Source organism: Echiichthys vipera (assembly GCF_963691815.1).
Source record: "Echiichthys vipera genome assembly, chromosome: 22".
In the NCBI taxonomy this organism is placed as follows: Eukaryota; Metazoa; Chordata; class Actinopteri; order Perciformes; family Trachinidae; genus Echiichthys; species Echiichthys vipera.
Genome location: NC_139847.1, coordinates 15,709,386 through 15,724,694, shown reverse-complemented (window position 1 = coordinate 15,724,694; position 15,309 = coordinate 15,709,386). Strand labels below are relative to the sequence as shown.

At 39.6% G+C, this 15,309-nt stretch overlaps 1 protein-coding gene across 1 annotated transcript in view; it reads left to right on the top strand.

Annotated features, from left to right (window-relative positions):
* dnah2 (dynein, axonemal, heavy chain 2) overlaps positions 1-15,309 on the top strand; it is a gene marked incomplete at both ends in the record, with an annotated part of 64,035 nt that overhangs the window by 23,950 nt on the left and 24,776 nt on the right. Inside the window, 19 exons of the mRNA XM_083936942.1 lie at positions 340-520; positions 702-829; positions 1,411-1,563; positions 2,087-2,212; positions 2,826-3,044; positions 4,737-4,854; positions 6,054-6,190; positions 7,825-7,962; positions 8,108-8,266; positions 8,439-8,591; positions 9,148-9,239; positions 9,391-9,586; positions 10,890-11,114; positions 11,333-11,437; positions 12,005-12,193; positions 13,262-13,347; positions 13,561-13,691; positions 14,090-14,239; positions 14,902-15,069. Of these exons, the coding sequence (XP_083793068.1) occupies positions 340-520; positions 702-829; positions 1,411-1,563; positions 2,087-2,212; positions 2,826-3,044; positions 4,737-4,854; positions 6,054-6,190; positions 7,825-7,962; positions 8,108-8,266; positions 8,439-8,591; positions 9,148-9,239; positions 9,391-9,586; positions 10,890-11,114; positions 11,333-11,437; positions 12,005-12,193; positions 13,262-13,347; positions 13,561-13,691; positions 14,090-14,239; positions 14,902-15,069 (2,854 nt within the window). The remainder of the gene's footprint in view (positions 1-339; positions 521-701; positions 830-1,410; positions 1,564-2,086; positions 2,213-2,825; positions 3,045-4,736; positions 4,855-6,053; positions 6,191-7,824; positions 7,963-8,107; positions 8,267-8,438; positions 8,592-9,147; positions 9,240-9,390; positions 9,587-10,889; positions 11,115-11,332; positions 11,438-12,004; positions 12,194-13,261; positions 13,348-13,560; positions 13,692-14,089; positions 14,240-14,901; positions 15,070-15,309) is intronic.

Here is a 15,309-nt window from a genome sequence, read left to right as displayed (position 1 = left end):
AGTTAAAATCATAATGATGATAATGGTGTCAACCTAGATAAAAAGAGGTAAAACTATAGTCTATTTGTGTGTGTTGACCAGTGGTGGAAAAAGGACCCAGAAATTTGACTTAAGCAAAACCGCAGTGTAAAAATACTATTCAATCAATCAGTCAACCAATCAATCAACTGGTCAATCCATTTATTAGTCTGTGCGTCAAAAACATGGCAAAGCAATTTGTTATTCAGCGAGGGTGAAAAAAGCCAAACGTTTGGTCTACAACGATGTGTTTTTTCACTGGAGTGGATTTTCTTTTTAATGTGTGTTTTGTATGTATTTCATTATGTCCACCCTGAACAGACAGGAGCATGGGGGTGCTTTGATGAGTTCAACCGAATCAATATCGAGGTGTTATCGGTAGTGGCCCAGCAGATCCTCTCTATCCTGTCTGCCCTCTCAGCCGGACAAACCAAGTTCCATTTTGACGGGCAGCACATACGTCTGGTCTGGTCATGTGGCATCTTTATCACCATGAATCCCGGTAGATCAGCACAAATGTTCCCATGCATACACTGTATTTTATGCAAACTATGTTATGGAAGTAGTTTGAGACATTCAGAAAGTTTTGATAATTTTTCTGTCATGAAAACCCTTCATAAATGGCACGTTCGGCTTCAGTGTTTACATCAAAATCTTTTCTCTCAATTTGTATTTCTTCTTAGGTTACGCTGGTCGCACTGAGCTTCCAGACAACCTCAAGTCCATGTTCAGACCTATCTCTATGGTGGTGCCAGATTCTACTCTAATCGCTGAGATCACGCTGTTTGGAGAGGGCTTCAACAACTGCAAGGTACTACCACTCAAGGAGACGTTACACTTTTAGTGTACTGGGAAAACAGTTAAATGGAACAGATGAAAGTCGGTAACATTTTTATGATCATATTCACTGAAAGCGACACTATGCTCATATAACTATCCACTATAACATAAATCATCAGCTTTTAGAAAAAAAAAAACACGCCTCTACGTGCACCTAGAGCCTGTTGTTTGTTGAGCTGACTGTCAGTCAGAGTTCATGCACACGCCACACACAACCCCCCGGTTTCAATATCACAGGAACACACCTCAAGCTAGGTACATGCAACATCACGTTAGAAATTGCTATCTATGAGTTTGCCATCCTACCTCCATGAAGCGTGTACTCCATACCGTTCAATGCGAGAGAGTGGAGGAGCTCGTTGGTAGCTTTAAAAATGAGCTGAATTGTTGATCTTGGTACAGGTATTATTTTAGCTTGCTGCTCTATAACAAAATGGTATCTGCAATTAAAATGGGTCATATACAGTATTATTTGAACTTCCATTATTATTATTCTGATTATTAATCTCTCTCTATGTCACTCCACCTCTGTGTCTATCTTTATTCTCATAGCTCCTGGCTAAGAAAGTGTTCACGCTGTACTCCCTGGCAGTGCAGCAGCTGTCTATACAGGACCACTATGATTTTGGCCTGCGTGCTCTCACCTCCTTGCTTCGCTACGCCGGAAGGAAGCGTCGCTCTTGCTCCAATGTTCCTGATGAAGAAGTAGGTCTCTCTCTCATTGTCTTTCTAATGTAAAATGAACCAATCTACTGGTATTTAATACTCAACTGTTTACAATTAGGAGATATTCTAAATTTCAGTCAGGTGGCCATAAACAGGTTTCACTGGTTATAATCATTCCTCCTGTCCATACTGACGTTTTGGAGATCCCTTCCTAATGCACTTCCAGTGTAAGTGTTTGTTCTGCTTCAGCAGTCTGAATTAGTCAAATCAAATGGATATTTCTCACCCAAATTATAGTTACTGCAGATCATCAGGGAGACACTGTCTGTGGAAACACGAAGAGGGAATTTCAGAAAGTTGCTACGACTGCATGAGCTTGAATGTGAACCCAGGTTGTGCTGCCATCTCTCTTTTGGCGTCCTTTCTAACTACAAACAAATCATAGGAGTACAAGCACCTCTACATTTAACTAGAATTTAACTAACTACCATCCTTCCCTTTCAATTAAACTAAACTTTTCAATAGGCAATGTCATTGTGACTCAATCTACCTCTGTCCTCAGATCCTGCTAATGGCTATGAAGGACATGAACATTGCTAAGCTGACCTCTACTGATGTACCACTGTTCAATGGGATCACCCAGGACTTGTTCCCTGCTGTGGACACACCCATTATAGACTATGGCAAGGTAAAGAAATGTGTTCAACATACACAGAGCTACCATAGAGCCGTAGCCCTGAAATCACACGACTGAAAACACAACTTCAAGCAGGTAGTAATGCTGATGCGCCGAGCCATGCCAAGTCGAGCCGGCAATTGAGGCCCCTGCCTTTTCTGCATCTCCTGTCTAAAGATTTCTGATAAACAAATATATAGATGGATTAATAATACAAATATGAATCATCACACGCAAAGCAGCCAAATGCATTCTGAATAATGAATGCAGCTTTGATGTTGCATTTCACATCTCTGCTTTTTTGTACATTTATATTTATATAAATATATATATATTTTATATAGCATATAGCTTTTTTGATATTCCAGTCATTTGGAAAAAAAGATGAACAGAGCTAAATAGATGAATGGGATAGTGTTTTTTTCAGTCTACGTATTACATGTTTGTAGTTTCGTACTGTGCGGTTATAATTACAGCAACAGACAACAGATTATCTTTAAAATTGGATTTAAAAATAAATTTAAAAAGATTTTTTAAACTGCTGTATGAGCACAGCTACATTTGAAGATAAAAATCCCCCATTGTGCAATATCAGAGTATAACCATCACTGTCATATTATTGCAGTTGAAGGAGACCATCGAGGCGGAGCTTCGTCAGAGCGGTTTGCAGGTGACTCCCTTTACCATGACGAAAGTCATCCAACTTTATGAGACCAAAAACTCTCGACACTCCTCCATGTTGGTGGGCAAGACAGGCAGCGCTAAGAGTGTTACCTGGAGGATTCTGCAGAAAGTCCTCACTTCAATGCACCACAAAGGAGTACCTGACTTCCAGCTGGTCCAGGTGGGTGTGGATAGATAGGAATACATTTTTATTTATTGGCTAATAAGTTCCTGCTGCATTAATTAAACAGAACATTCTTGAGCATCAGTTAGAGTGAGCCAAGAACATTCCTTTTTAAATTCACACAAACTGAAATTATAAATGAATATTATTTGCCTCTGAAATTAGGTTATTATTCCAATGCGCTCTTTTAATGCTAAACTATTCACAAATAGTTCTTGTGTTCCAATTTTATAATGGGAGACCATGAGGGATTAGGGGACACTTTATTAAACAATAAATTAAATTAAAACAATTTAACATGGTTGTTTGCTGAAGAGGGCCTACATATTTAGGTAGACTTGCTACCCAAACAGCTTGACACCAACTTTGAAAATTGGAAGCACATAAAGAACTTTGGGAGTACAATGAAAATGAATCCAATGTGTTTTTCTCAAAAAAGGGATACCAGAAGACATTCACAAGCAAACTGATTTAATTATCCCTGCTTCAAACTGAATTTATTTAGGAATTATGTAATTATTTCTACTTTATACTGCTTTAAACAGTATAAGATCCAAAGTTAATTTGAAATCATTTAAATTCATTTAAAATCTTACAAATTAATCTGGTGAAACACCCCTCCATTTGTCATTCAGAGGAGCAGAGATATTATCGTAACCTAAACTGCCGACCACTCACTTTTTAACAGGAAATCAACTTGCTGTACAGTTGGAGCAGCATGAGCAGGTTCTCACCTTATTCACTCACGCACACAAAGAAGAAGTTAAAAGTAGTTAACTGTCTCTGCTGACCCTAATAGTAAATACTAGTTTATCTTTTCCTGTTGAACAGCCAGAATCACAGCCATGTTTTCTTCTTACTTATCTCTCTTCCCTTATTTATTACTTTTCATTTTGCATTCTCCCTGCTTGTTTCTCAAACCTCTTGTGCCCTCTTTCTCTCTCTTTTTTCTCAGTACTCTTTGCATATCTATTTCTGGTGTCTCTCCTCATGCCAGCCTCACCTCTCCCTGGTTCTCATTATCTATCTCTTTGTTCTGCTCTATTGCCTGTCTGCACTGAGGTAATGTACCTTCTGTTCCTGAATTTATTCCACCCACATGTTCATGCAAACACATGTACTCACACAAAGATGCACACACATACACGGACATGAGAAACTACTTGTGAGAAGGAAAGGTAACTGCAGTGTTAAGATAAGCCTTGTCAAAAATGGATTTCCTTCGTCTCTTACCGCAATTTCTCGGATGGCACTGGGTAGAGCTGCAAGCAGAGCAGGCACATGGAAGTACACACTGAACACCAATACATTTGTGAGACGTATGTTTTAGGTGATTGCGAAACAAACCTACTCATGCTCCTGGGACCCAAGGGACAGTACACACTCTAAAGATATACTGAATACTTTGTGCTACGATCAACAGTGACAAGTAACAGCCCCTCACTTAAGGATATGTTTCTGTGTAAAAGTGTTCAAATGTAACTAAAATGTCCTTATGCCTTTGTGAACTTCTCGCCTAAATCATCTCACAAAATCTACACAATGGTGCACATGTTCCATGAAAAGTTACGTTTTTTTAATGCGTTCTCATCATTTTAAACTTTGTAGCTGACAAATCTGATCTGCCATTATAACTTACTATTTGTGTGTCATCCTTTCTCTCATTCCTTGGTCCCTGTGGTACAACAGGAGTATCCTCTGAATCCCAAAGCAATGAGCCTGGGGGAGCTGTATGGAGAAAACGACCTCTCCACCAACGAGTGGACTGACGGAGTGCTGTCTTCTCTCATGAGATCAGCCTGCGCAGGTGCTCACACTAAAACACACATTGCTGTTTATTACACATATAGTATAAGTGAACACACACTCATGACTTATGATTCCATCCCTTTTACTAAACTCCAGCTCATGAAATCCCATTTTATATTATCACATTATGAATAATTATCCATGCACAATTCTTTATAAATAAAAGGAATTCAGTTTGCCTTAAAAGTCATAATACTAATCAGTGAAAAATGTAATGTGGAAAAAAATCTTATTTGGCAAGTTACTATGCTAAGAATACAGCCTTTCACTTTGTAAGCAGTTCAAACAGCACATTTAAAATCGTCATTATAGATAGAACAGATTGTCTTTGTTTCCTAATGTAGACTATTACTTCTTCTATCACTGTATCACAGAGAAGCTGTATATTTTGTGAATATCCTTCTGACCCATCTTCCTTAAGGTTTACTGAATGACAGCAACCGATATGGGATTTCATTATGGCACTAGACCCTCAGGCCTCTCTTTGCTGTCATTGTAACCCTCTTTTTAAATTATTAACAAGCAAACAGTCCAGATGGATGGCAGGTTTCATTCTTTTTTTGCGAGGTTTTTCGCTGTCGTAGTAAAGCTACTGGGAAAATAGTTTTATATTATCTGTTTCTTTGCCTTGGAATTTACACACACACACACACACACACACACACACACACACACACACACACAAACACACCTTTATGGCCTGCATTTGTGTCCTGTTATACCCATTAAGTAGTATATGAGAGAATCTGGTCTCAGCGATTAACTTCAGTTAAAGAAACCCTGCTCATGTAAATGTATATGTGTACTAATCTAATCTCAACTAAATGGCCTTAAATGACTCTTTTGCAGTTGTAGTGCAGCACTGGCCACTGAGTGTATGAGCCTGGGATTAATTTCTGATCATTTTCATGTTCCCTGCCTTTTCAAATCACAGGCTTTTGATGTTGTCGAAACACTTCTTCAGGTGGGGTTGCATGGCTGCAGGGTTCTGTGGTACATGATAACTCTTTCCTGGGCTTTTTGTGATCAATATTTAACTGTTTTTTAATCACAAATTTAAATAAAAGGGTTACATGGTAAGCATCAAATAGACAAGTTTATCCTACTGTCTAAAAGATAAGTTACAGTTACATTGCCACTATATTTATACGTCCCTTCGTTTTTTCTGTCCCACTTCCTTACCTCTGCATTCTTTAGATGAGAAACCCGATGAGAAGTGGATTGTGTTTGATGGGCCTGTTGACACACTGTGGATAGAGAGTATGAACTCTGTTATGGATGACAACAAGGTGCTCACGCTCATCAATGGAGAGAGAATCTCCATGCCTGAACAGGTGAGAACACAAGTGATTATTTTTTGCAGAAGCATGTGCAGCATTGTGTTTAGCCTTACAGTGGACTTATACACATATAGACATACTTAAAAAACCAACAACTGGGAACTTACTAACTAACTTGCACTACTTTCTAAATGGAAAGCAGTGAATATGCTATTACTAAAATGATTATGTTCTAGACAGCATCTAAAAAATCTCCAAAGTAATCAAACTAGGTTTTAAGTTTCTGTCTTGTACATCCCACAAGGCAGAAGCACAAAGACCAGACAGGATTAATAGCTTCAAATTGAAATGGAGCCGAGTCATCCAAGTGGCTTGATCCATTTAGCTGACAGTCTGGCTCACATTAGAGATGAAACAAAGTGACAGCCAACAAATCAGCGCTGTGCTTCTGTGCTTTAAATGATTAAAATAGGGAAGGGGCTTTAAATGAAATTACCTTACTAACCAGTGAGCTGAAAAACACAATTGTCTTTTTAGACATACTGACAATAAGAATAGATGTGCAATATCTATCTATCTATCTATCTATCTATCTATCTATCTATCTATCTATCTATCTATCTATCTATCTATCTATCTATCTATCTATCTATCTATCTATCTATCTATCTATCTATCTATCTATCTATCTATCTGTATATCTATCTATCTATCTGTCTGTCTATCTATCTATCTATCTATCTATCTATCGATCTATCTATCTATCTATCCATCTATCTATCTATCCATCTATCTATCTATCTATCTATCTGTATATCTATCTATCTATCTATCTGTCTGTCTATCTATCTATCTATCTATCTATCTATCTATCTATCTATCTGTATATCTATCTATCTATCTATCTATCTATCTATCTATCTATCTATCTATCTATCTATCTGTATATCTATCTATCTATCTATCTATCTATCTATCTATCTATCTGTATATCTATCTATCTATCTATCTATCTATCTATCTATCTGTCTGTCTGTCTGTCTGTCTATCCGTCAGTCTATCTTTCTATCCGCCTGTCTGTCTATCTATCTATCCGGCTGTCTGTCTGATATATGGTCCCAGACTAGAATTAAAAAACTTAAAACATAAAACAGAATGAAAAAAATGTTCATATATTATGATACCTGGGCTGAGTGTATCGGCCGATACCCGATACCTGATACCGTTCCTACTGTTGAATGAATGAACTGTAGACTTTGCCATCTGAGTGAAGGCATCAGGCTTGACATAAACATTTAGCCTTGCTAAAAAAAAAAGGTCACAAATAAACAAAGATATAAATGTTCTTAATACTATTTATTAACAAATAACAAAGTGTACATTAACAGTAAAAGTAAATAAATAACATTTCCATGTAAAGTGCACTGCAGACAGATATTTTAAAATGTAATATAAAATATAGCAGCTGCCTGAAACCCAACAAACAAATGGCTTAATTAGCCTGCTGTGTATGATATTAATACAAAAGAAATGACTGGATCGAAATGCTGGGTCGGCCTCATTCATCTGATATCCGATCCAGCTAATTAGTCAATATCAGAGCCGATATCTAATACGGGTATCAGATACATCGTGTACAGTAAAACAATCACAACAGAACAACTGTTTGTAAATAATTTTTTCCGTAGGTGTCTCTGCTGTTTGAGGTGGAGAACCTGGCAATGGCCTCTCCAGCTACAGTGTCTCGCTGTGGGATGGTTTACAATGATTACTCTGATCTGGGATGGAAGCCTTTTGTTCAGTCCTGGCTGGACAAGCGACCTAAGGTACAATGCATTCACTCATAATGACTCACACTAACATAGGAACAGAGGAACACAAGAAATCCGTCATGAATGACACCCATTGAATTCCTGTATTTTCTTGCATCCGTTCCATTCCATCTCTATTTATTAATCTCTTTCTCCACAGGCTGAAGTGACCCATTTGAAGTGTTTGTTTGAGAAATATATAGAGAGTGCACTGAACTTTAAGAAGAAAAACTGCAAGGAGCTGATTCCCATCACTGAGCTTAATGGAGTAACCTCTCTCTGCCGCCTCTATGACTCCCTGGCTACATCCAGAAATGGGGTATGACACCTTATAAGTTGAACCTCAGTTACATTTAGTGGAACTGACTTAGACTTGTGACTGAAATAAGGGTAAAACATTTAGTAAGCAAATCCCAAAACTGTGAGGCAGACATAATCTCATAATCGCATCCCCAGTGTGTAAAGCAATGACATTTCTCCCTTTCCTCCAGGTGAATACTTCAGACACAGAAAACTTGGGAAGGATAGTGGAGCTCTGGTTCATCTTCAGCCTTATCTGGTCCATCTGTGCCTCTGTTGACGAGGATGGACGCAAGAGGATAGACAACTTCCTACGAGAGATGGAGGGCACCTTCCCCATCAAGGTCCTCTGAAGAGCATAATATTTATTTAGACACCGTATGACCTACAAAGTCAGGCACTCTCTCTCTCTAAACTAATCTGTTTGCTTAACTGCAGGTTTGAATTGATGTGGATACATTATGTTTGTAAAAAAAAAAAATGTTTTGTATTCTGTGCATAGATGAGCACAGAGAAGTTTGTAGTTATTTATCTGCATATAGGAGAAGATGGCCTTCAGGGCTTTCTTCCAGAATGTGTTGATTTAAACCTAAACCATGTGCGTTTGTTGCCAAGACTTACAAAGATTTCTGGCAGAAAGCCCTGAAGGCCAACATCTCAACAACAACAATTGATATTGAAAATGTTACTTGCAATGATAGTGAGGGTTTAAAAAGCTAGTCCCATTTTTCCCCAAATTGTATCCTAAGAAAAACACAATAATCTGTTTTTCCACAGTGATTGCACCAATTAGCAAGGCTTGGTTTTATTGATTTAAGCATGTTTAAGGCACAACTATAACAAGACAATACTCTCCAACAGCACCAACATTCTCTGAATGTTTAATGTGAACTCTTTCAGGACACGGTGTATGAGTACTATGTGGACACCAAGAACAAAGCCTGGGCTTCTTTTGAAGATAAGCTGCCCAAGGGCTGGCGTTTCAGTGCCAAGTAAGTAATCAGGTGGACTAATGTACAGGTATCTGACATCCTCTGTTGTACGCATATATCTCTATGGGTTTTACCTGGATAAATCTGTGTTGAACTAAAAAGAACTAACCACTAACACCTATAATACATTTGATATCCCTCCCTACTGCAGTGCTCCATTCTATAAGATTATGGTTCCTACAGTGGACACAGTTCGCTACAACTTCCTGGTTAAGGCTCTAGTGTTGGGTCAGTACCCAGTGCTGCTCACTGGGCCAGTGAGCACTGGTAAAACCTCAGTGGCCCAGAGCATCCTGCAGGGCTTGGATAAAAAGTGGACTGCCCTCACTACCAACATGTCCTCACAGGTTGGTGCCTTTGCATTGGTCAGTGTGTGTCTGTTTATGCCATGAAAGGTAATTTTGGGTGATGTTAAGTTCCAGTTTATGATTAACACATTAAGCAGGGTTAGAGAATATCGTTAGCATCTGACTTAAGTTTTAGTTAAAAAAAAAAAGATAAATGCATGTCTTTCAGATTTAGTTGTTTAATTGGGTCTATTTGCATGTGTCTGCCCACGTGTCTTTCCATGAAGCTTTAGATTATAGTAGGAATAGTTCAAGTTTGTCCTCCTCTGCCAGACATTCCTATCCCTTTGCTTGGTGTCCTTTAAGGCAAAGATGGAATATAACTATCACAATACAAGTTTATATTTTGAATATCCTGCTTGTCCACTGGACTGCAACACACATGCTGTAACAGAGTACAATCTACAGATGCTACACAACTCATACACATATGCACACACCCGTCATCCGTCACCTAAATATAACTTTGAACAAGCCGCCCTCGCTCGTCACATAGAAGTGATTGAGTTACAGGTGTTGGATGTGCATATTTATGTGTGTGATTGCATCTGCCTCCATCCCACCACATCATGGCTTTGAATAGCCTCCATCTCAGCTTCACTATAATTAGAGTAAAAGTGCAGTGTGGATGACGTGATGAAGGGATGTTAGAGAGCCATGGATGATGGAGGCACTCACAAAACACACACACACACACACACACACACACACTTTCACCATCATCATCATCATCATCATCATCATCACCACCACCAATCTGGCAGCTCTCTTCACTCCATTTTTCCCTTCTCTCTCTTCTACGTCCGTGTAATTTCCTGCCATTTTAACTTATTTGTAAACATTTGGGTGATTTGGCTGAGTGATTGACTGTTCCCCATCTTTCACATTTTCTCAGTTTGTGGTTTGCACTAGAGATTTTCTTTTTCTTTCCTTATGTTCCCCAATGTCATTAATTTCTAAGCAAGTGCATTTACTCAAGCTACACATATGTGGATGTCACTAAAATGCATGTTTTGCATTTATGCAATTCAGTGCACAGTTTATTGTTGCATTTATAAGACTACATTTTTACACCAATATCTCACAAACTGTTTGTACTCGCCAAACTAATTTTACACACATTCACACTCAAACACATTTTTCCCAATTAACGGTTTAACACGTTTTTTTTCAGTGCTGCTTTTGTTGCGGAATTTTATCGGCACATGGTTTTCGTTATTTAACATACAGAAATATACCCAATGAAACATACTGAACCATTTCATACTCTCTGTATCTCTGCCTCTTTCTCATCACTGTCCAGACCACCTCTAATAACATCCAGGCCATCGCAGAGAGCCGCATAGAGAAGAGAACCAAGGGCGTGTTTGTGCCAGCAGGTGGGAAGCGTCTGCTGTGGTTCCTGGACGACCTCAACATGCCAGCCCATGACCTCTTTGGCTCCCAGCCGCCGCTGGAACTGCTGCGCCTCTGGATCGACTATAGCTTCTGGTATGATCGCCAGAAACAGACCCTAAAGTTTGTCAAGGTGAGAAGTGGAATTTTAATGGGGGCAGGGGTGAGGTCTGTTTTTAGGTGTGTCTGAGATTAAGATTATTATCATCGTAGGGCCTCCTTAACATAACTTCTTAATGGGACAAGACCTTAACATGTGTAATGTGTTTATTTCAGAGATGTATGTTACTTAGAGGCCATTAAACTCTGTTGTTTTCTGTTGTGTTTGTGTGTGTGTATCTGAACTTTTAGGACATGTTCCTGCTGGCATCTATGGGGCCCCCTGGTGGAGGGAGGACTCACATCTCTGGCCGTTTACAGAGTCGATTCAATCTCATCAATATGACCTTCCCCAATGTGAGTCCTGCTGTCTATTTAGCTCTCCTCTCATCTCCTCTCCTCTCCTCTCCTCTCCTCTCCTCTCCTCTCCTCTCCTATCCTCTCTGTTTGTTTCATTTGGCTTTTATACCTTCCTTGCTCTGCCAACTGATTGCTTACTCCCACTCCAGCTCACCTCTTGTCTCTTTCAGTCTTTTTAAATTATTCTGCAGTCTTTCATCTCTGTTGTTGTGCTTCTTTCAACCCTTCGTGCTATGTCTTTGTTTTCCAGCACTTTTTTGTAGTGTATCTCTTGACTCCTCTCTTCATCCTGCTCGTGTTTCCACAAGAGAACATGCATTTGCTTTTGAAACTCACTGGAGCCATTTATCATTCAGGAAGTAAACACCTGTAAATACTTGAGTTGCCTTGAATCTTGAATGTATGGACGACATGAAATTGAATTATCGCAACCCCTTTGAAAATTCCTACTCTGTTCTCTTCCTCTCGACCAGTACCACTTTGAAATATGTGTGTTTTATTGGCATGGCTGTATCATTTACAAGATGTACCAGACTTGCCCAGACCTGTGTGTTCTGCGCTCAGGAGTCCCAGATCAGGCGGATCTACAGTACCATGATCGACCAAAAGTTACAGGAGTTTAAGGAGGAGGTGAAGCCAATTGGAGAAATCCTGACTCAGGCCACCTTAGAACTGTATTATGGTGTTGCAGCTCGTTTTCTTCCCACTCCAGCCAAGATCCACTACCTCTTCAACCTCAGAGATATCTCCAAGGTACACAACAATACATAGAAATTAGTAAATCAAGACCAATCAAGACTTGTACCCACAACACAAACACACACACACACACACACACACACACACACACACACACACACACACACACACACACACACACACACACACACACACACACACACACACACACACATACACACACACGCATGCATGCATACATACAGTGCTTTCAAGAAAATACAACTAGAGTAGCAGTTAAGCCGACCACACACTACAGGAGAACCTAGCTGATTTTGGGCCCAATTCTCCGCCCCCCCTACCGACACTGGTCGTCAAAATTCAGATTTTTTTGATGGTTCTAGATTATCTTGCCAGGTTTTCCTGTTGTATGAGGCACGTGAAGAATGTTTTTACATCCCTTGTTCTGCTTAGAGGCCCTCCTGGCTGCACGCAAATATTAAACATGTTCAATATTTACGTTCTGATATCCTGTTTTGAACTGTGAACGCTGAGGACACAGTCATGTGGGAAAGAATGATAGCAAACTAAAAACGTACTGTCAAATTATAGTTCCCGTTTTCATTATTGGTAATGGCAAGTAGTGCAAAACCTTTGCCTCATATCAGACAGAATTGTCAACTAGTTACACCCCATTCACATGTAAGGTTAACTTAAGGTGGGCGGATCCTGGTCTGGACGCAGGCAAGCAAAAACATTTGTTGATTGTAAAGTCATGTCTGACCAAGCAAGATTTCAGATTGTTCTTGAATGGAATCTGTGTGTGTGGTGTGCTAATTTGGCCAAATTGTTACACAGTATGAAACCAAACGGTTATATTGTATCATCACATATTGTTTTGTGCGGCATTTCTTACATTTTCAACATCTGTTAAGATTTGGAAAATCTTTAAGTGTGGGCCACTTAACGCCTCACATTGCTAATTCTGGATTACTAGTTACACTGACAATGTTAACATACTTGAAATTAACTGAGATTAAACTTAACATGTTTAGCTATGCGATTTTTGTCAAAATACATAATCTGCATGTTGAAATGTTAGATGACACAACTTTGACTTTTTTCCTGTTCCACCCAATCTAGGTATTTCAAGGTCTGCTAAGAGCTCACCCAGACTTCCATGATACCAAAAACAACATCACTAGACTGTGGATCCATGAGTGCTTCAGGTAACCAAAGACACATTTTCACCAAATCTTTTTCCTTCTCACAGTTTGTGACAGTTCTAGCTTCATTATGATGGCACCATTGTTCTTTACAGTATTGAAGCTATCCAGCTGTGAATAGTTTTCTATTTTACATTAGCCAAAACACACAGGTGCTTTTGTTGTGTATCTACTGGATGATATTTGTTGTCTATGTTTTGTTGTTTGTTGTTCCAGGGTTTTCTCAGACCGGCTTGTAGATCACAGTGACATGGAAGCCTTTGTTGGTTTGCTTGGGGAAAAACTGGGCTCACTCTTTGACCTCACGTTTCACAGCATCTGCCCAAACAAACAACCGCCAATATTTGGTACATGTATTACTGTACACACACACACACACACACACACACACACACACACACACACGCACGCACACACATATAGACAACAATGTCAATGTCACACCTATGTACAGCAGTAGTGTTAAAATATACAGATAATGGCTTGGTAATGGACAGTGGTTTAAGCATTGGGAAATTAAGACTAATGGCTACAGCTATAGAGATATGATTACCTTGTGTTTATTTCTGTGTGTGTGTGTGTGTGTGTGTGTGTGTGTGTGTGTGTGTGTGTGTGTGTGTGTGTGTGTGTGTGTGTGTGTGTGTGTGTGTGTGTGTGTGTGTGTGTGTGTGTGTGTGTTTGTGTGTGTGTGTCTGTGTGTGTGTGTGTGTGTGTGTGTGTGTGTGTATGTGTATGTGTGTGTCAGGTGATTTCCTGAGTGAGTCTTGTGTGTATGAGGACCTGCTGGACATGAAGAGTCTCAAGACGTTCATGGAAACCCAGCTGGAGGACTACAACCTGACACCTGGCCTAGTGCCCATGAGCCTGGTGCTCTTCCGAGATGCCATCCAACACAGTGCGTCTAAGGAACACCACACACACATCTGCACACACACACTCATTCATGTTTAAATATACATGCCATGCAGAGAATTCCCCTGATACATCAACCCACAGTCAATTCTGTCCAGTCAATCCAGTGCATTACCGCAATCAATAGAAGAGGTCCTCATCTGCTGTAGTCTGAAGTGTTGATTGTTTGCCAGTTTTATGATTCATGCCCAGTTTGAAGCTCCTTTGAAAAACACAGCATGAGGCGCAGCTAAAAGCTGTCCTGTAGTTGAGAAAGAGAAGGCCTCTCAGCACCAGGCTCTGCTCTCTACACACTGCTTTCAATCTGCCACTTAACCACACGCCACTGCAAATCAATAGCACTACATTACTATAGAAACAACATGGATCAACACTTCTCCGGTAGCTTTTATGCATCGTTGATTTGTTCATGTGTGCTGGGAATTTCCAGACACACTGAAGCTCCATAGAGCTCTGTCAATATTAAAACAGACTGCACACTATTAAAGTAGTTGAAATAAAAATCACATTTCTGTAGTATAATTATTAGTATTTGTAAGAAACCCTTGTTAGTTGTACAAGCCACACGCATTTATAAGAATATTGAAAGTAAAGGATTTTTGTTAAAATGAATCATGTGTGTATAACATTTTTTCCCCTCCACAGTAACCCGTGTAGTACGTGTTATCAGTCAGCCCAGGGGCAACATGCTGCTGGTTGGTGTTGGGGGCTCTGGTAGACAGAGCTTGTCTAAGATGGCCGCCTCCATCTGTGAATACCAGGTATTCCAGGTGGAAGTCACCAAGCAGTACAGGAAACAGGAGTTTAGAGAAGGTGAGTTCAAACACACTGCTATTGCATACACATGTTTGAGAAAGGGAACGCATAATTGCATCCCCACTGTCTGGAAATTAAATAAATTAATTAATTAATGTATTTATTTATTTCTGTATATAGCTTATATAACCGAAAGGGTGTAGGTTGAAGCCAAGGCTTATACACCCCTACCCCTTTTACCTTAAAACACAGATCACAGACATTTGAAACTAATCAATACATTTAAATTTCTGATCA